The 18,405-nt window shown below is 42.5% G+C and overlaps 1 protein-coding gene across 1 annotated transcript in view; it reads right to left on the bottom strand.

The window, feature by feature from the left end:
- The window catches only part of LOC135520385 (zinc finger protein ZFPM2-like), a 239,964-nt gene extending 222,298 nt beyond the window's left edge, over positions 1-17,666 (bottom strand). The window contains exon 1 of the mRNA XM_064945902.1: positions 17,350-17,666. Within this exon, the coding sequence (XP_064801974.1) occupies positions 17,350-17,389 (40 nt within the window). The 5' untranslated portion in view covers positions 17,390-17,666. The remainder of the gene's footprint in view (positions 1-17,349) is intronic.
- Positions 17,667-18,405: the final 739 nt, after the last annotated feature.

Genomic DNA, 18,405 nt, shown 5'->3' with positions numbered 1-18,405 from the left:
CGGTCCTTACCGATTACAAGCATTCCCATAACATGAAGTAGTCACCACTATGATTCAAAATATGGATAGTGGTACTCAGTAATGTGTTGTATTGGATTTGCCCCAAATATAACACTGTATTCAGGACAAAAAGTGAATTGCTTTGCCACATTGTTTTTAGTATTACGTCAGTGCCTTGTTGCAAACAGGATGCATGTTTTGGAATATTTGTATTCTGTACAGGCTTCCTTATTTTCACTCTGTTAAATAGGTGCCCTTCTTTACATAGCTTTGCAAAACCTCCCTGGTCTGAAATGCACTGCTCGACTGAGGGACCCTACAGATAGTTGTATGTGTGGGGTACAGAGATGAGGTAATCATTCAAATATCATGTTAAACACTATTATTGCACACAGAGTGAATCCATGCAACTTGTTATGTGACTTGTTTAGCATGTTTTTATTCCTGAACTTATTTAGCCTTGACATAACAAAGGAGTTGAATACTTATTGACTCAAGATATTCCAGATTTTCATTTAGAAAAACATAGAAAAACATCATTTAACTTTGACATTATGGCGACAAAAAAATGACATTTGATCAATTTTAAATTCAGGATGAAAAACAACAAAATGTATAAAAAGTCAAGGTGCGAATATTTCCCGAAGGCACTGCAAGCTTACTGTATCACACTGCAAAGACATTGTAACAGAAAAATAACACGTTGGAGAGAGGGAGAGAGGTAGGGTGAGATGGAGACACGTTCAATGATGTCCATGACTCTCCAACTCAGCAGTCACTGATTTCTATTTTAGCACGATCACACACACACACACACACTAACACATTTGAAAGAGACCATTTTTTTTAAAGAGGCTGCTGTCAGAGATTTTGGGAAGATGGCCGTCTCCCAGGCCTGTGGTGTAGTACTAAGATCACACCCCAGCGGGGCCAGGGAGGTCTGGGCCAGCAGGGCTGTAATAGAGGCATCTGTCCTTCCCTCCTGTCCCCAATCTGGTGCCCCACTCTGCTCCTCTCTGCTCTGCTCCACCAGACTCACCTTAGGCCAACACAGACAACAACCCTGACCTGCATGTTATTCATTTACAAACCACTAACTAAACGACCAATTCGAGCTGTTCTTCCAGCCGAGGAGCCAAGAAGCAAAGTGAATTGATAGAGATGCTTTCACCGCCCGATCGGTCACACTTTCAAACCAGCAGAGACAAAGTGGGAAAGAATTGGTGAAAAGCAAATACAGTCAGGGAGTAGAACTTCAAAAGGCAGTTAGACGGCACAGACTACATAGACAGTAGAACACTGCATAATACACAGCACAGAAAAGGTTTAAAGAACTCTGGGTGATTGTCTTTACAGGGGAAGCCGGGCCATTCATTTCTCTATTTTGCAATGCAAAGGAAAATAAATATTGCAGTCTTTGATGGCTCATGAATTTGTACAGTTCTCAGTGTATCAGGCAGACATTTTCTTTCTTGTGTTTTTCACTCCATATGTTATGCCTTGGGCCTACTGACAGAGATATCTGTCAGACGTGGAAAACTCCCAAACAGACCAAAAATCCAAGACGTAGGCTACATTTGCATTCAATTCAACAAATGTTTCACGTCATTGTGCACTGTTGCATGAGGCACTTTAGGCATATTAATATTACCAATGAATTTCATTGAAAATAAGTATTTTCACAATAGATTTGTCTCCTTCCACTGCCCTGGTTCTGTCCCTCAGTCCTGGGGCCATTGTCAGAGCCAAGAGGTCATGAGTCTGGCCAGTCAAGATAAAACACACACACACACACCATGATGAGATGAACTATCTGGGAGAAGAGGGATGCATCGTCTCTCTCACTGACTGACTGACGGAGGACAACAAGCTGGAGGTAGAACCGTAAACACTACCATCCCTATCCTTACAGGTCACCTGGTTGCTCCTCTGCCAATAGATGCACTGATGGGACAAATTAAATGATTCCCATAGGGTTCATTCAGAGAATAATCTGTCACAAATAGGACTTAAGTCATTGGATATATAATATCGCATTCGATAATATGAATAGTTTACATGTAACATTGCCACCTATGGCCTAGGTTTAGCTAATTAAAACCAGTGAAAAGGTTATAAGATGCTGTTCATTTAGTACAGTACATATTAGTGCCGTCCCCTTCTGGGATCTGGGTGTATCACACAATACAGGAAGTCCTATTTGATTGATCAGAGAGCACAAATAGTTATTCGCCCTGTTTACTATAGTATAAGGTCTGGAGATGTAGGCAGGTTATTACTGAGTTGGTCAATATACATCACTTCCCCCAAGGGATTACACTTGTTATCTGAAATGATATTCAATAAAGTATGACCCCAGAAATACCAGTGGAGTCGAGTGCATGTGGATCTGGCTTATACAAAAAAATAACATTTTATTGGAATTAAGATCACAGTCAAGATTACCTGAGGAAACAGCAGTGAGATTTCTGTGTCTGCTCCCCTCCTTCCACATCCTGCACGTTATTCTTTCACTCTTGGGAGCTGCTGTGTGTGTGTGTGTATGTGTATGTGTATGTGTGTGTTTGTGTGTGTGTGTGTGTGTGTGTGTGTGTGTGTGTAGGCTGTTGAGGATGGCTGTACATTTCAGAGACACGCCCCATTACATTCTCTCAGTATGATTCTGGAAAGTCACCCCCCCCCCCACCCCCACCCCCACCCCACACCCCACACCCCACACACACACAGTATGTATAGTAGTTGTACACAGGCAGGAGACAGAGTCACAGTGACATGGACAGTGGACAGTCACAGTTACAGTACACACACTGCTGTTACTCCACGGATACAGCCACTGCATTCTCTTCTAACTTCCAGCTGATCTTTACTCAACAGGGCTCTGTCTGCATGGTTAAAGCACCCTCTTGGGAGTCTCCCCGAAGTAGTTTGCTGCCTCCATAAATATATTTGTTTACCTTGCAAGTTGCTCTTGCACACTGCTTCCAGCAAATACTCATTTTTTTCATTTTTTTCTTCCATTGAATTTTCATTTTTGTATTTTTTTCTCAGCTCTGCTAGCTTTTCCACTCAGGGGAATTTACATAGTGACTAAGCTGAGTGTGGTTAGACAGACAGACAGTACTTGGACATGTGATCCGGTGATGAGTGTTGGGTGTATGCTATCACACAGACACTGTAAGTACATTCTAATTAGTTGATGTATGCAGGACACCGTCCATATTGGAGGGGTATCAAAAAGCAATCAATGCTCCATCACTGATGAGCAGCCTGTGTGTGTGTGTGTGTGTGTGTGTGTGTGTGTGTGTGTGTGTGTGTGTGTGTGTGTGTGTGTGTGTGTGTGTGTGTGTGTGTGTGTGTGTGTGTGTGGATGGAAAGATGTGCTGTTGCTGTTAGTGGTGGTGGTGCTGGACTCAGAGGCGAGATGGCTTTCACAAACCTCCGTAATGCCATGCAATCACAAGACATTATGCACAGATCTGAACTCTGAACTCCAAAGCCACGGGCTGAAAAAAAATCAAGGGAATATTTTAAGTTGAGTTCCTCATTCAAAAAAGAACTGATTATGATGAGCTCTCTTCTCTCCACTTCTTTTTTTCATGCAGATGTTGAGAGTGAGAAGTGTTGAAAGTGACTCTCCAATGTTAAAATATGGGCAAGAAACCCACAATCAGCCAGAGAGTGAGTCATCAGATAATCACCATAATCGAATAGAGACGAAACACAGATTCAACAGTTTGGAGAATTACTTGTGTACTGGGCCCTTAATGGATAAAAACAACTTCAAAATCAAATCAACTACAAATCTTGAGATAAACAAATTACACAGAAAATATCTGTTTTGAGTCATTTATGATGAACACCAGTCTGACACCTGAGACTAATGAACAACTCTGTGGTTCAACATTACTACTAATGTTTAAACCACTAACATCCCAACAACCCATTATCAGGGTAGTTATCCACCCTTCACCTAAATACAACCTATACATTCCTTATGACCAAGAGTTGTAGCCCCAGGCTCTAAGCAGAGGCCAGGCATGGGCAGTGACACACACAAAGAGCATCCGTTAGCTAGCGACGTACCGAAAGGGACTCTGTATCAAAATCTTATCTTCAAAGGACTGGGCATGGGCTCAGGGGAGCAGTGGCACCGCCTCCACACAGGCAGGCAGGCAGGCATGCACAGAGGGGGGATTTGGAACCAGGAACCAGGCAGAGATCTCTCGGCCAGCGCCCAGAGCCCCAGACCTCCTCCAACACGCCCGCAGTGGGGGGGGGCAGGCAGGGTTCCTGCACACGCGGCACGACATCAGTGAGCTGATCCCCAACCATCAATTGCCTGGCCATTTGCTTCCTGGCCCCGGCCACGGCTGGCGGTTGGGATCTGAACTCAACTTAGACACAGAGTTTCTGCATTTCACAGATGGCTGTGAGAGGCTTTGCGTTGAGGGGGGGAGCGGGGTAGTGGGGTCCGTCGCCTGGACCCAGAGCGGGGCAGATTTCACACCGTGGTAGAGCAGCGCTAAAGCAGGCCGATGTTAATCCACTCACTGAGGGGAAGGCCTGGGGCGATTCCGCTGCCCGGCCGCCGTCTCCCCCCACAAAGCCATAAATGGTGCATTATACAACTGGGCCTCAGACATACTGCTGATACGCTGATAGGTGGCAGACAAAGACCAAAGCAACCACAGGAACTGGAGCTGTAGAGGAGCACCATGCAGGTACAGTATGAACACACACTCTCTCTCCCTCTCTCACATACTGTAGACCTACTGTACGTAGCCTATACAATACCTGCTTAGGGGATGCTTCTGTTCTGTTATTATTCATCACTGATTTAGGTCATGATGTTTTCAACGTCTTAGTTCAGGCTCAAGACAGAGCTGGACACTCTATGCTCTACAGTACAATACAAAAAAACTAGTGTTGAATCACAGTGAATAAATAACTAAAGTTACCAGAAGTGTTGTAGAGTGTTTGAACTTATGAAAGGCAATCACAGGAATGAAAGGAGAGTGAAACATATAAACATGGGGGATTGAAATAAATGACTAGGGAGAAATAAGGGAAAACGATAAGGCAGCTGCAGCTAAAGCCCCAGAATGAGATGTTTTACATGAAACTAAGAACTGCATTTCAGATAAAACCAGCCACCCTGTTTAGACATCACTTGTTGGGACATTGGAAAGATATGAGTTGAACTAAAATGTATCTGGGCAAAATGCTACAAATAACACAAACACTTCAGTATATTGGTCTTCACCCAAATAACAACATTGCCTGACAAACATCTTTGATAAATAAAGTTCATTACATTTTCACTGTGTATAATGGGTTTTTTATCATCACGCTTTGCCAAGCATTGCTGAAGCAGATTCTGACTGAGGATTGAAGCATTGTAAAGGGACACCATAGGTCCAACACATAGGATATAATTATTATGTTAATTACAAATCCCTTTTATTCTCCTGGAGGAGTCTTTGAGAAGAAGGTTGTCATTTCAACCACTTCAAACAAACATTGGTTGCTTTCCCTAATGCTGGCTGGATGGACGGTTTCCATTGTCTGAACATCTCTTTGGGCTAATCCATGTTTTGTCAGGTTAGTGGTTGTAGTCAATAGAGGGGGAATGGTTTTTCAATGGAAGATGATTAAAAGAACTGATTCATAATAGTGCAGTTTGACTGCTGTTGTCATAGCCACTTCATTCCAAGTGAGACCCTGATGTTGAAAGCTTTCCCTGGGCAAAGCTAATGGACGATAGAGTCCTGCATCGTGTGTGTGTGTGTGTGTGTGTGTGTGTGTGTGTGTGTGTGTGTGTGTGTGTGTGTGTGTGTGTGTGTGTGTGTGTGTGTGTGTGTGTGTGTGTGTGTGTGTGTGTGTGTGTGTGCGTGCGTGCGTGCGTGCGTGCGTGCGTGCGTGCGTGCGTGCGTGCGTGCGTGCGTGCGTGCGTGCGTGCGTGCGTGCGTGCGTGCGTGCGTGCGTGCGTGTGTGTGTGTGTGTGCAATATCACAATATCACATGAACATTGCCATCTTTGTGGCTGTCAAAAAGCATAGCCATGATCATTTTTCGATGACAAAACCTTTGATGTTAGTAAACAGTTGTACCTAAAAGCTGCAGTGACTTCCAGACTCCAAGACCAGCTAACTGTATATAGAGATGAATTCACACTAGTCGAAAGGCAGTGGACTAGACAAGACCTTATGACTCCAACCTGTAGATCCAGTATCTTACCACATCTCACAAAGACTGAACTCTGTATTGGGACAGGATTCTCTGTTGGTGGTTTTGGAAGGGATGATGCTGAGGATGATGCTGAGGATGATGCTGAGGATGATGCTGAGGATGATGCTGAGGATGATGCTGAGGATGATGCTGAGGATGATGCTGAGGATGATGCCGACGTAGAGGGTTGTGGTGGATTGTGTTTGTTTACCCATTCAATAATTAAATGTCACTGTTCCATGTTCACCCCCTCAGAAACCACAGCGAGAGTTGCTATAGTTTCCACCACAAAGAACGTCCATGTTCTCACTGGTTAGCTGGTACCACGGAGCATTATCAGATCCTGCTGACAAGAACAGATTTACCCCAAATGAAAGCTGGTGCTCATCTTATTCAACACTCCAAAGGAAAATTCTATTGACATGACTGAGAAGGAAATGTTACAGTCTAGGCCTAATGCTGACCACAGGACAGTGAGCTGTATTATCCAACTATAGTCAGTCATTCCACAGAATATTACTAGCTATGACGGTATGTTCTGTCTTCCTTTCACGAATGTTAGCAGCATTTCCCTGTTTGTCAAAGCAAGCTGTTGAGAACGTGAGAGAGAGAGAGAGGGAGAAGGAGAGAGGAGAGAAGCCCTTGACCTTTTTATCCTGAAGATTTGCCTAGCTTCCCCTCACTCCCGCCTAGGGAGTGAAATCATCTGATCCTAAACTAACTGTCAACTGCTTGTGATGGTGGCAGGGACATCAATCAATCACTTTCGTCTACTTTCTTCCCCTGTTTTGCTCGAGCTTATCATCTGACCCAGTTGTTATCCTGTTTCAGAAGCTTAAGAAACTTCATTATGGTCAAATGTGTCTCTTTGGAGAATCCCAGACACATGGTTCACACAGAGATACCACGGTCTGCTCTGGGCTCTAGGTCTGTATAGACCAGCATGTTACACCCACTAAAGCATCACCACCATTTTATCACGGGGATGGACGTTAATACCAGCCTTTTATAGAGACAGAATCAATAGTTTTCAGTTAGACTAAACTGGGACTCTAAGTATCATGTCTTGAATGAGAGGATTCTTTTAGCGTTTAGCCAAGCTATCTGTGGTTTGGTCCTGGGGAATGGCTGATTGGTGGATCCTTGGTTAAAAAAAAAACACACATCTGATATAATAAGGAAAAGCATTTTGCTCGGCCAAAGCTACTTGGTCACTGTCACCAAACCAGTATTTAGCAATTACCAGATTAGAATTCTTTGAGATGAGATCCACTGCTGCCTGAATCTGAAAGGCAGGTAGGCAGTTCCATCACCATCTCACTTCATAGCTATTTGTTTGACATAGTTCAAACTGCTGGGGACTAATTACAGGACAGGAGAAATAACACTTTACAACCTGTCACTCTCCTCATCACAGCCAATCAGACTCACTTCTTCCTACAATCGGATTTGCATAATCTCGTATAAAACATAATCGATCAACATCAGCCAGTGACAATTGGCATATCATTCCATTATGAGTATTTGTGTGCATCCAGGCTAATCATATGCAGATATGCCCTCTGATCAGGGGGATGTAAACTGGGCTGTCAACAGCCGTACGCACTTTGCTGCCACGCTATGCTGCCACGCTATGCTGCCACGCTATGCTGCCACGCTATGCTGCGAATCAAAACATAGCCTCTTTAAAGTATTAACATGTTTTGAAGTTGGTTTTATATTTTCAGCACATTTGACATAAATTGTTGATCTATTTACAAAGCTTTGTCATTAGTGATTTTCCAGTGAACCCTTAGCAGTGCTGTGTGTTTTGTGCTGTTGGGCCCAGAGAAATGCTGATGTACAAATTGAACTGAAAGGCTTGCGACTTAATCTGCTGTAGCCACCTATCCCTTAACTACGACGTCTGACGTGCGTTATCCTTCATGCCCTAAGTTCTATCTTCCCCTGGTCTTGTCCTTCACAGCCTTGGCTAATTCCTGCCGAGAGAGAGACTTAAAAGTAACAGCTAGCAACAGTTATAGCTTCATTTTCTGCCGTGCCAACTCATATCTTGGTCAAAACATTATGTTGACTAAATCGCCTCTTTTCAGCCTCCGAGCATGTCATGGAAAATGAAAACAAAGGACATTGTTGCTTCCTGCGAGGGTAAAGTTGTAGATGTTTGTTATTACATCATGCTCACAACTCATTTTTACATTCACAGCTGCTAGGCTGAGTCACTTCCTCTATCCTTAAGAGCCTAGATTCAACCAAACCTGCAGGAAACCAGTGCTAATGCATGACTTTATTAACACCATGTAACTAATAGCACATTATTCACACATTTGCCTATTCACACAAATGCCCAAGTCATTTTGACTTTAATTGAAAAGTTTTCTCCCCCAAAAATATACACGGGAACAGTGGGAAAAAGTTTACTGCGAAACACATTCTGAATTGTAGAATATTCGAGTCCTTGAACATTCTGCTTTAGAATAGAACAGAGGAAGGCAAGTGTTCATCATCTAAGCTTATTTTTTTATTTTACCTTTATTTAACTAGGCAAGTCAGTTAAGAACAAATTCTTATTTTCAATGACGGCCAGGGAACAGCCCAAAAAGAACCCATAATATCCATATTCATAATATAACATGACGTCAGACGACATAAATAACTGCGATATTGGGGAGTAACCGAAAAAAAAAAACATAAATGAGCGATATCTCCATCCATCGCGGCGGTTAAAAGCACAGCCATCACCAAGGTGAAAGGGAATTTACAAGTTAAATGAAAGAATTCATGATGTGTGGTGGCTCTTTTACTCCCTGGCTGTTTCCCCTCTTGGCAGGGGCCAAATAGAGAATGTTAAATGAGGCAATTGTGTCCCGAAGGCAAAAAGAGAGGGAGGAAAAGCATGTGCCTGTGTGCTCCTAGCCTGAGGACTATTCTCCTGCTGATGAGGTAGAGGCATGGTGTGCATCCCAAATGTATCCCCTATATACTGTAGTGCACTATTTTTGACCAGGGCTCTGGTCAAAAGTAGAGGACTATATTGGGAATAGTGTACCATTTGGGCCGAAGTCATAGAGGGACCCAGCAGATCCCTACACCACCAGGCCAACTTCCTGTGAGACCAGACCCTGGTCCACCTCCCTGACACATCGTGATGATGCGCAGACCCACACATGATTATATTCATATCATATCAACATGCGCATTGCAAAGTCACATCCTGGAAAAACTGGCCATATTCATAATTTACACAAAGAATTCATCGAAACAAACTAGCCTACCGCTATGTTATCTACAATACAGTGTTTTAGGAACTGTGCACCATGATAAATGTGGCTGATACAGGGATATACCACAATCTGTCAATTTACTTATTATTCAATATGCCAAATTATATACGCAAATGTTTATGGTGTCGTGATGAAGAGAAGTGTCAGGATGTGTATAGACACTGGTCTGTAAACATTGTATTGTGTGTCTGACTTGGCATCCTATATAGTGGGAAGGATGGCATTTCTGGACAGCCTGTGTCTGTAGCAGTAGGAACCGTGTCCCGCAGCAGCAGTCCCCTACTGTCAGACAGCTACACAGACATACTCCGTGTTGACACGCTGACACTGATAATCAAAGCCTTGTTTGGGTCTTAAAAGGACGTACTTGAACAACAGCTGGACTAGAGGCCATAGCTATCGTATAATGGCCTTTGGAGAATGATCAATATTCAAATCTAAACATCTCTGTTGTGATTAGAATGCAGCTCTTTTTTTTCACCCCTCCCCGAAACAACAAGAAAAAAAAGCATAAATCGATGATCTTAGAGTCTAAACTAGATTCCTAAGCAGTTTGCCACTCTCGGCAGCAAGATCAGATAAACTCTCTTTGACCTAAGAGATGAAGTTGCCATGACGATCAGGGAGTCCACTTTCTCCATTGATATTTTGCTGATGTAACAACAACTGGAACCAGATCCGGCTCCTGATAGCTGTGATTAATTAATACACATATTGATCCGTACAAACTAGAGACAAGGCTATTAACTCAAACGGCTGAAAGTCAATTGTTACCTGGGGCTCAAAGGGCATCACTTGATATCAAATATAAATAAACTGAGGAACAAACAATTAGGATTTGTTGGGGCACAATTACCTATTCTTCTATTTTATTTACAACAGCATGTAAATGAAAAGGGACGAATAGAAAAATAGATAGAAATTCTTTGAAAGGGACTGAGCCGTCTACGTAGCCAGCAGAGTAGCACTAAACCTGAAAAAGGTTGTGATCAGATCCTGAAAAACAACCCCAGTACAACAATCCATGTTGAATAAATCCATTGACAACTATGAAGGAGCAGATAATAACTTGCAACAGTGAAGAGTCACTGGGATAATGGTGGTGGAATTACAGGAAAGAGGAAGACAAAGAGGAAACAGGAAATGACCTCCACCTTTTGAAACCAGCGACCCAGCGACCAATGCCCACATCTCACTGTGCTGTTCAAGCTGCACTGCAGCACCACTGTAACACACACACTCACTCACTCACTCACACACTCACACACTCACACACACACACACCAGCCATGCCAACTTCAGCTCAGCCTCCACTTCAGCTGGCAGTGTTTTCAACAAAGGAAACACACATCCATCCACACTCTACATTCCATTTCATAGTTGCTACGGTAATGTTATATCCGAAATATGGTCTGTATAACAGGTGCTTAACGTCAATGTGACATACAATCACAACAATAATACTTGAACGTATATAAATGTTAGATAAAATAGCCAGGAATCATGTGAAGACTGGAGACAGCATGCTATTTGCATACATTGGTGGTGCAACATCAGTGCTTGAGAAAGAGAGTGAAGGCGAACCAGGATCCTTCCGCCGAGACGACGAGGCAGCAACATAACACAAGCTGTTATTGGCAGGGAACAGATGTTTGAGGGAAAGTTGGCATTCAACAACCATTCTTCATATGACAGAAATCTATGAGGAACACAAGAGAGGCAGCGTGATTGTCAGGCGAATGAAAAAGAAACCCTTAAATACGAGAGGCTGGCATCCGAACACAGATATGATGATTCCCCCCGAAACAACTGCTTGAGTTGATTTACAAGTCGATTCAGCTGTGACAGAGGTCAAATAGAAGACAACACTTCTACTAGGCAGATTACCTTTCATGACAGAGCACAAGCCTAAAGTTGACCACAATCCCCAGTCTCACACACACTCACGTACGAACAAACACACACACACACACACACACACGTATACATGCACAGACAAGCAACCCCCCCACACACACACACACAGAGAGAATGTTGGTCACCAATTCAGTAAACACTCCCCTTATCCCATACAAACCACTGTGAGTTGCCTGTGACAAATACTGCTCAAAGATATACATGTATAAATGTCACCTGATAAGATAAACTGTATGCTGATGGAAGATCAAGTCTTTCTGAGCAGTCAAAAAGATCTACACCCTTAAATATAATACAGTAGTTATCCTTCTAGAATGAACATATACATACTCATCACAGTGTAGTTTCATTTCTGCACAGTACACGTTCTGGACCCCACTGAATGGTTTAACAGCAGAGAGGAGCAGTCCTGTATCTGGTAAAGGACTAGTTAAGGCTACAACAGGAATTCACAAAGTCACAGGCAGCACCATGTACTGTAGTGAAGACAACAGTTAGGCCAGGGAAGAGTGCTAAGTCAATTTAATAAGCACATCTGACATTGGATGTCTCCATAAACAACACTGGGGGAAGAGGCTCCCTACATCATCTCGGCTCATCTACACGCCACCAAACTTTGGGAGCAATTTTACAGAAAAATGACTCTGAGGGGAGGCGTTTTCCATTCAGCTCTGTTCATATCTCTGCCTTCCTATTAAGAATCAAAATGTACCCCTCAGCGGGAGAGGTATGGACACACCACAGCATAGCACTAGGAGCCACAGAGAGGTGGGAGGGGGGAGGGAAGGAGGGAGCCTTGAAGGAATTCACATATTCTCCTCTAATCACAATCCGCTGAGCATCAGACATATTTCCATCATTTCTGTCAAATGTAGCTGATCTGCTTTGGAGCGGCTAGCTGGCAATCTGGGCAATTTATTGGCATATTGGCACGGGGTGATAAGGCTAGAAACAACAGCAGCTAGCAGCTGGCCCACAGAGATGGACTGATAATATTGATATGTGCTCCCATACAAAACACCTCCACTATCTCCCCTTTCTATCAAACTCTTATTACAATAAAAGTGTATGGGTTTTTATCCCTTTCTTGGGAGAGGAAGAGAGGCAAGGAGGGAGGGATACAGGGACGACCCAGAAATATAGAGGGAAAAAATCAGATGTAACGTTTCAGAGGAAAAAAACAAGGGAGAAATACATAATTTATCACAGTATTATCGGGATATCCAGGCAGCCTAATCAAGGAGCACTGAGTGACTATTTTTTGCCTTATCATCCAAAGTGGTGGAAACGGAGAGGGAATTATCAGCCGGCTGCAGATTGCTGGGTTGGAATTTTAATGGTAATAATCGGGTTTCTGATGGTATATCTTCCCTGCTTATCTTTTCCATTATCTGTCCTTATCTCCCCAGTCATCGGAGCAAATTAATGGTGCTCTTTCAGCTTCGCCTTTTTATCACCGCTCAGAGAGCACCCAAGGGGAAGGAATAAGCAAAATATTAAAATACTGCATAAATCACAATTTTAGATAACGGCCCAATGTATGCAGGATGGGGGGAAACTGTGCCCAACAACCTTTTTGTCCTTTAGAATGACTGTCTGCGCTGACTTTCTGTGCATTGCCTGGTTCCTGGTCCTCAGGCCTTTCCCTAGCTCCTAGTTCCTGGTCCTCAGGCCTTTCCCTAGCTCCTAGTTCCTGGTCCTCAGGCCTTTCCCTAGCTCCTAGTTCCTGGTCCTCAGGCCTTTCCCTAGCTCCTAGTTCCTGGTCCTCAGGCCTTTCCCTAGCTCCTAGTTCCTGGTCCTCAGGCCTTTCCCTAGCGCCTAGTTCCTGGTCCTCAGGCCTTTCCCTAGCACCTAGTTCCTGGTCCTCAGGCCTTTCCCTAGCTCCTAGTTCCTGGTACTCGGGCCTTTCCCTAGCTCCTAGTTCCTGGTCCTCGGGCCTTTCCCTAGCTCCTAGTTCCTGGTCCTCGGGCCTTTCCCTAGCTCCTAGTTCCTGGTCCTCGGGCCTTTCCCTAGCGCCTAGTTCCTGGTCCTCGGGCCTTTCCCTAGCTCCTAGTTCCTGGTCCTCAGGCCTTTCCCTAGCTCCTAGTTCCTGGTCCTCAGGCCTTTCCCTAGCTCCTAGTTCCTGGTCCTCAGGCCTTTCCCTAGCTCCTAGTTCCTGGTCCTCAGGCCTTTCCCTAGCTCCTAGTTCCTGGTCCTCAGGCCTTTCCCTAGCTCCTAGTCCTCAGGCCTTTCTCTAGCTCCTAGTTCCTGGTCCTCAGGCCTTTCCCTAGCTCCTAGTTCTTCATCCTCAGGCCTTTCCCTAGCGCCTAGTTCCTGGTCCTCATGCCTTTCCCTAGCTCCTAGTTCCTGGTCCTCAGGCCTTTCCCTAGCTCCTAGTTCCTGGTCCTCAGGCCTTTCCCTAGCTCCTAGTTCCTGGTCCTCAGGCCTTTCCCTAGCTCCTAGTTCCTGGTCCTCAGGCCTTTCACTAGCTCCTAGTTCCTGGTCCTCAGGCCTTTCCCTAGCTCCTAGTTCCTGGTCCTCAGGCCTTTCCCTAGCTCCTAGTTCCTGGTCCTCAGGCCTTTCCCTAGCTCCTAGTTCCTGGTCCTCAGGCCTTTCCCTAGCTCCTAGTTCCTGGTCCTCAGGCCTTTCCCTAGCTCCTAGTTCCTGGTCCTCAGGCCTTTCCCTAGCTCCTAGTTCCTGGGGTAGGACACATTGAGGCATCCTCTGACCTTTCTGTTTTTAACTAGTGCTTTCGGTCTTTCAACACTGTATCCTCACTCCTCACCTCTCATTAACAACCTCTTACACACGACATAGTAAATCTGACACGCCTGGGTCACAGTGGATATGAGTTTGCTCATATCAAGGCAGTATTCTCTTTGCTTGACAACAAAATTCAGAGGCATCGTCCTTGTGATTGGTACTTACGCAAGTAGATTTAGCACATCATGCTAGGCTATAGTACACAGGTTTGTGCGTATTCCTCATAGATCAGCAATGCTTTCTCTGCTCAAAATAATCCTGAATAGCAACACATGCACACCAATTACACCATAATTATACAGAGCAGAATTATTTTATTTTTTTCTTTGTATTATTATTCAATTACAACAAACATAATTTCAATAGTTCCGTCTATATAAAAAGAGTCTTGGAGCGTTTGCATTTAATCTATAACCGGTAGGTTCATAATTCAGAACCATGATACCCACTTACAATAGGTAATCAGAACTCATTTTCTAAGTGTTCTTTGAAAATATATTCATAGGTATTGAAAATATATTTCCGACTATCAACTTCTTAACTTGCCTTAAATGCAAAAATGTCTGAAAATATGTTCAGTCTGTAAATTCCCAAAACAAGCTGTGACAGTGAGTGACAAGCGGATGAAGATCTTTTAGAAAATATAGACATTTGCAGTAATGTATTGCCATTTTGCTGATACTGAAAAAAACAAATAAAACTGTTTCAAAATCTTCATTGAATATATAAATACATTGTGTTGACAGCCATATACAGTGCAATCAATTACTGACTAATCATAACAACTATTAAGTAAATTCCTCATGTAAAAACAGAATAATAATTTACACACACACAGACACTGTATAAATAAAGTCTCTATTTCTTCATCTTGCTGTATCCACATTACCAATCACACTATTACTGGAATAAATATTTAATATATTGAAACAAAACAATATTTTAGATTTATCTAAAATAACTTGAGAGTGGACAGTACTCATGATTTTCTCTCATCGTGTCTATAAGTCTGACAACAATGAGAAATCCCAAAGGAGTCTCCTCCTACCTGCTCTTCAAATAAACCCAAGTCGTAGGACAAGGGATTCCCAGTGAATCAGCCCGACGTAAATGACATGGTCAATATAGAATAACCACATAGACAGTCATACAGCTAAATGACATGGTCAATATAGAATAACCACATAGACAGTCATACAGCTAAATGACATGGTCAATATAGAATAACCACATAGACAGTCATAGAGCTAAATGACATGGTCAATATAGAATAACCACATAGACTGTCATACAGCTAAATGACATGGTCAATATAGAATAACCACATAGACTGTCATACAGCTAAATGACATGGTCAATATAGAATAACCACATAGACTGTCATACAGCTAAATGACATGGTCAATATAGAATAACCACATAGACTGTCATACAGCTAAATGGCATGGTCAATATAGAATAACCACATAGACAGTCATACAGCTAAATGACATGGTCAATATAGAATAACCACATAGACAGTCATACAGCTAAATTACATGGTCAATATAGAATAACCACATAGACAGTCATACAGCTAAATGACATGGTCAATATAGAATAACCACATAGACAGTCATACAGCTAAATGACATGGTCAATATAGAATAACCACATAGACAGTCATACAGCTAAATGACATGGTCAATAGAGAATAACCACATAGGACTGTATTGTACAGTAGGTGTATAGGTGGCTGTTGCAAATGCTCTTCAGCACCACAATTCACTACACTGCTTATAACAAGAAAAGTATGATGAATACGATGAATCTTTGCCAATGAAAAAAAAAGGCACAATAAAAAGTCAGCGTTGTTTTCAAGTCTCTAAAAAAAACTAAAATGCAACGTTGCTATGACCACTGTTAGTATGATACATTTCCACTGGGAAGCCTGCTTGGCCAGCCATTTCAATTCCACATTTGGAATTACATAAACACATTTCACAACTAGTTTAAAATCACAGGAAATAAAATCCATATAGATCAATTCGGTCTCATGTCACATGGTATTTCACTCAAAGTGTTGGTATTTGAAGTGATTGAAATAACCCTTGAATTATCAGAGATCCAGAGGTACATACTTTGTTAAAATGGGGATGAAATTATCAACAAGTACATGTAGTACTATTAAAAACACTGTCCATTGTATTTTGCATATATATTTTAGTTATTATATTACCATGAACACCTTTCAGTATTTTTCAATGTATTTAACCTGTCCAGTTAGAAATGTGTATAACCAATTCTATATTTAGACAGTGACACAATCACTACCTAAATTTTGTTTTATTTTTTCTTTATTTCACCTTTATTTAACCAGGTAGAAGAAGTTCTCATTTACAATTGTGACCTTGCCAAGATAAAGCAAAGCAGTTCGACACATTCAACAACGCAGAGTTACACATAAATATGCAGAATGATTAGGGTTCATGCTATTAATGTAAAAGTTTTAATTTAGGTTTAATTTATCAATACAGTGTGTGTGTGTGTGTGTGTGTGTGTGTGTGTGTGTGTGTGTGTGTGTGTGTGTGTGTGTGTGTGTGTGTGTGTGTGTGTGTGTGTGTGTGTGTGTGTGTGTGAAGGGGGACATTACCCATTTGGTGTAGGTTATTCAGTACATCTGACATGTTTCCTTCATTAGTATTACTACATGTTCGATTTATTGCTTAGGTTTAAGATGTAATACTTCATTTGTTTAATTGGAAACAGAATTCCAAAAAGACAGTTTGCAAAGGATATGCACTCTTTAGCTTATGGTGTGTAATGTCTGTAGATCATATCAGCACATTATAATAAATCACAAGAATAGATGTATCCTAATTTGCTTGACATACATAATATGTCAAATATTATAAAGTAACCTCTCCACTTTTTAGCAAACACCAAGCAAACTCCTATATCTGTAAAAACATCATTTGAAAAGTCAGAAGATGGAACGCCTTTCTCAGCAATAGCCTATGACAGAATATGATCAAAACCATAACTATTTTATCAATGAACGAAACTACATCAACAGTATCAATTAAGTCTGCGATTGCCAATTGACATCGGTGCCGAAGTGACTAGTCCCTCACTAACCAAATTTAACTTCCCCAACAAGCTTTGGTAGGTAACAGGACAGCGAGGCTGTAAAACTTACGTTTAATTTGCCTGGGGTTGCTCTGCTTCCTTCGGGACATGCCTGCTCGGAGCTGGTCAGGAGAACCAGGTGTAGCACTGACTGATCGATAGGTTTTGGTTCATCCAAGCACCGGTAGGGTTTGTGATGGAAATTGAGAAAGACCGTGTGACGAATTATGGACACTTTTTTCACAGAGTATGTCGCTCTGTCTCTTTCCTTTCTCTTCCTCTGATCTGCTCTATTTCTCTCTAGCTCGCTCTCTCTCTTTCACTCACTCTTTCTCAATGGCGTTCTCCGAGATGAGGCTGCACTGAGTTGCGATCCGCACGGACTGACTGGGGAGGTGAAAGCGTTTCGCGCTTTTGTTTGAAGATAAGGTGTGTGCCTCCACGGGTACCGTAGACACTGCTTCTTAAACTTGACTTTTAGCGTGTGCTACCCGAATTCTGATATCATAATTGTTAATTACTAGTGGAATGTCACATTTTGTGGGGTTAGCCAAATAATACTCAAGACATTTTGAACCACCAATATTTGGCGCGGGGTTTGGATATGCGTTTCTGTCGGTTCATTCCAATTCCCACCATGTCAAATTTGAAAAAATGTATTTTAGTTTTTAGATTAAAAAAAAGTTAGACACTACTATATTAGTATGAATTTTTAGTTATCTTAATTATATTTTATTTGTCCATTTATGAAACCCAACTGAACACAACTCAATGTTATAGGCCGAGAGAAAGCATTCACGGCTGTACCATTTTGCACACACAGACTCTTCTACACACACGACAGCCTTGTAATTGCCAGACAAGCTCGCGAGATCAGGCGGCTTGCGAAGCTACACATGCACCCCTTACCTTGTTCTGGACTCTGGCCAATCCGAACTATCCAAATATGACACTATAAAAGCCTCAAATCATTGTGTTGTAGGAAAAGAGAAGCACATTTCATATATAAATTGGATTATTAAAATTGCTTTGTAGACCTACTTTACAATGCAAAATGAGTTGACCCTCCAGTAAAACAGCTGCTGTAGCCTACCACTTTGGGGACGTTTTTACCCCCCCCCCCCCC

Source organism: Oncorhynchus masou, chromosome 29 (assembly GCF_036934945.1).
Source record: "Oncorhynchus masou masou isolate Uvic2021 chromosome 29, UVic_Omas_1.1, whole genome shotgun sequence".
Taxonomy (NCBI): Eukaryota; Metazoa; Chordata; class Actinopteri; order Salmoniformes; family Salmonidae; genus Oncorhynchus; species Oncorhynchus masou.
The sequence above is the reverse complement of the archived record's forward strand: the minus strand, read 5'-3'. Positions and strand labels throughout refer to the sequence as shown.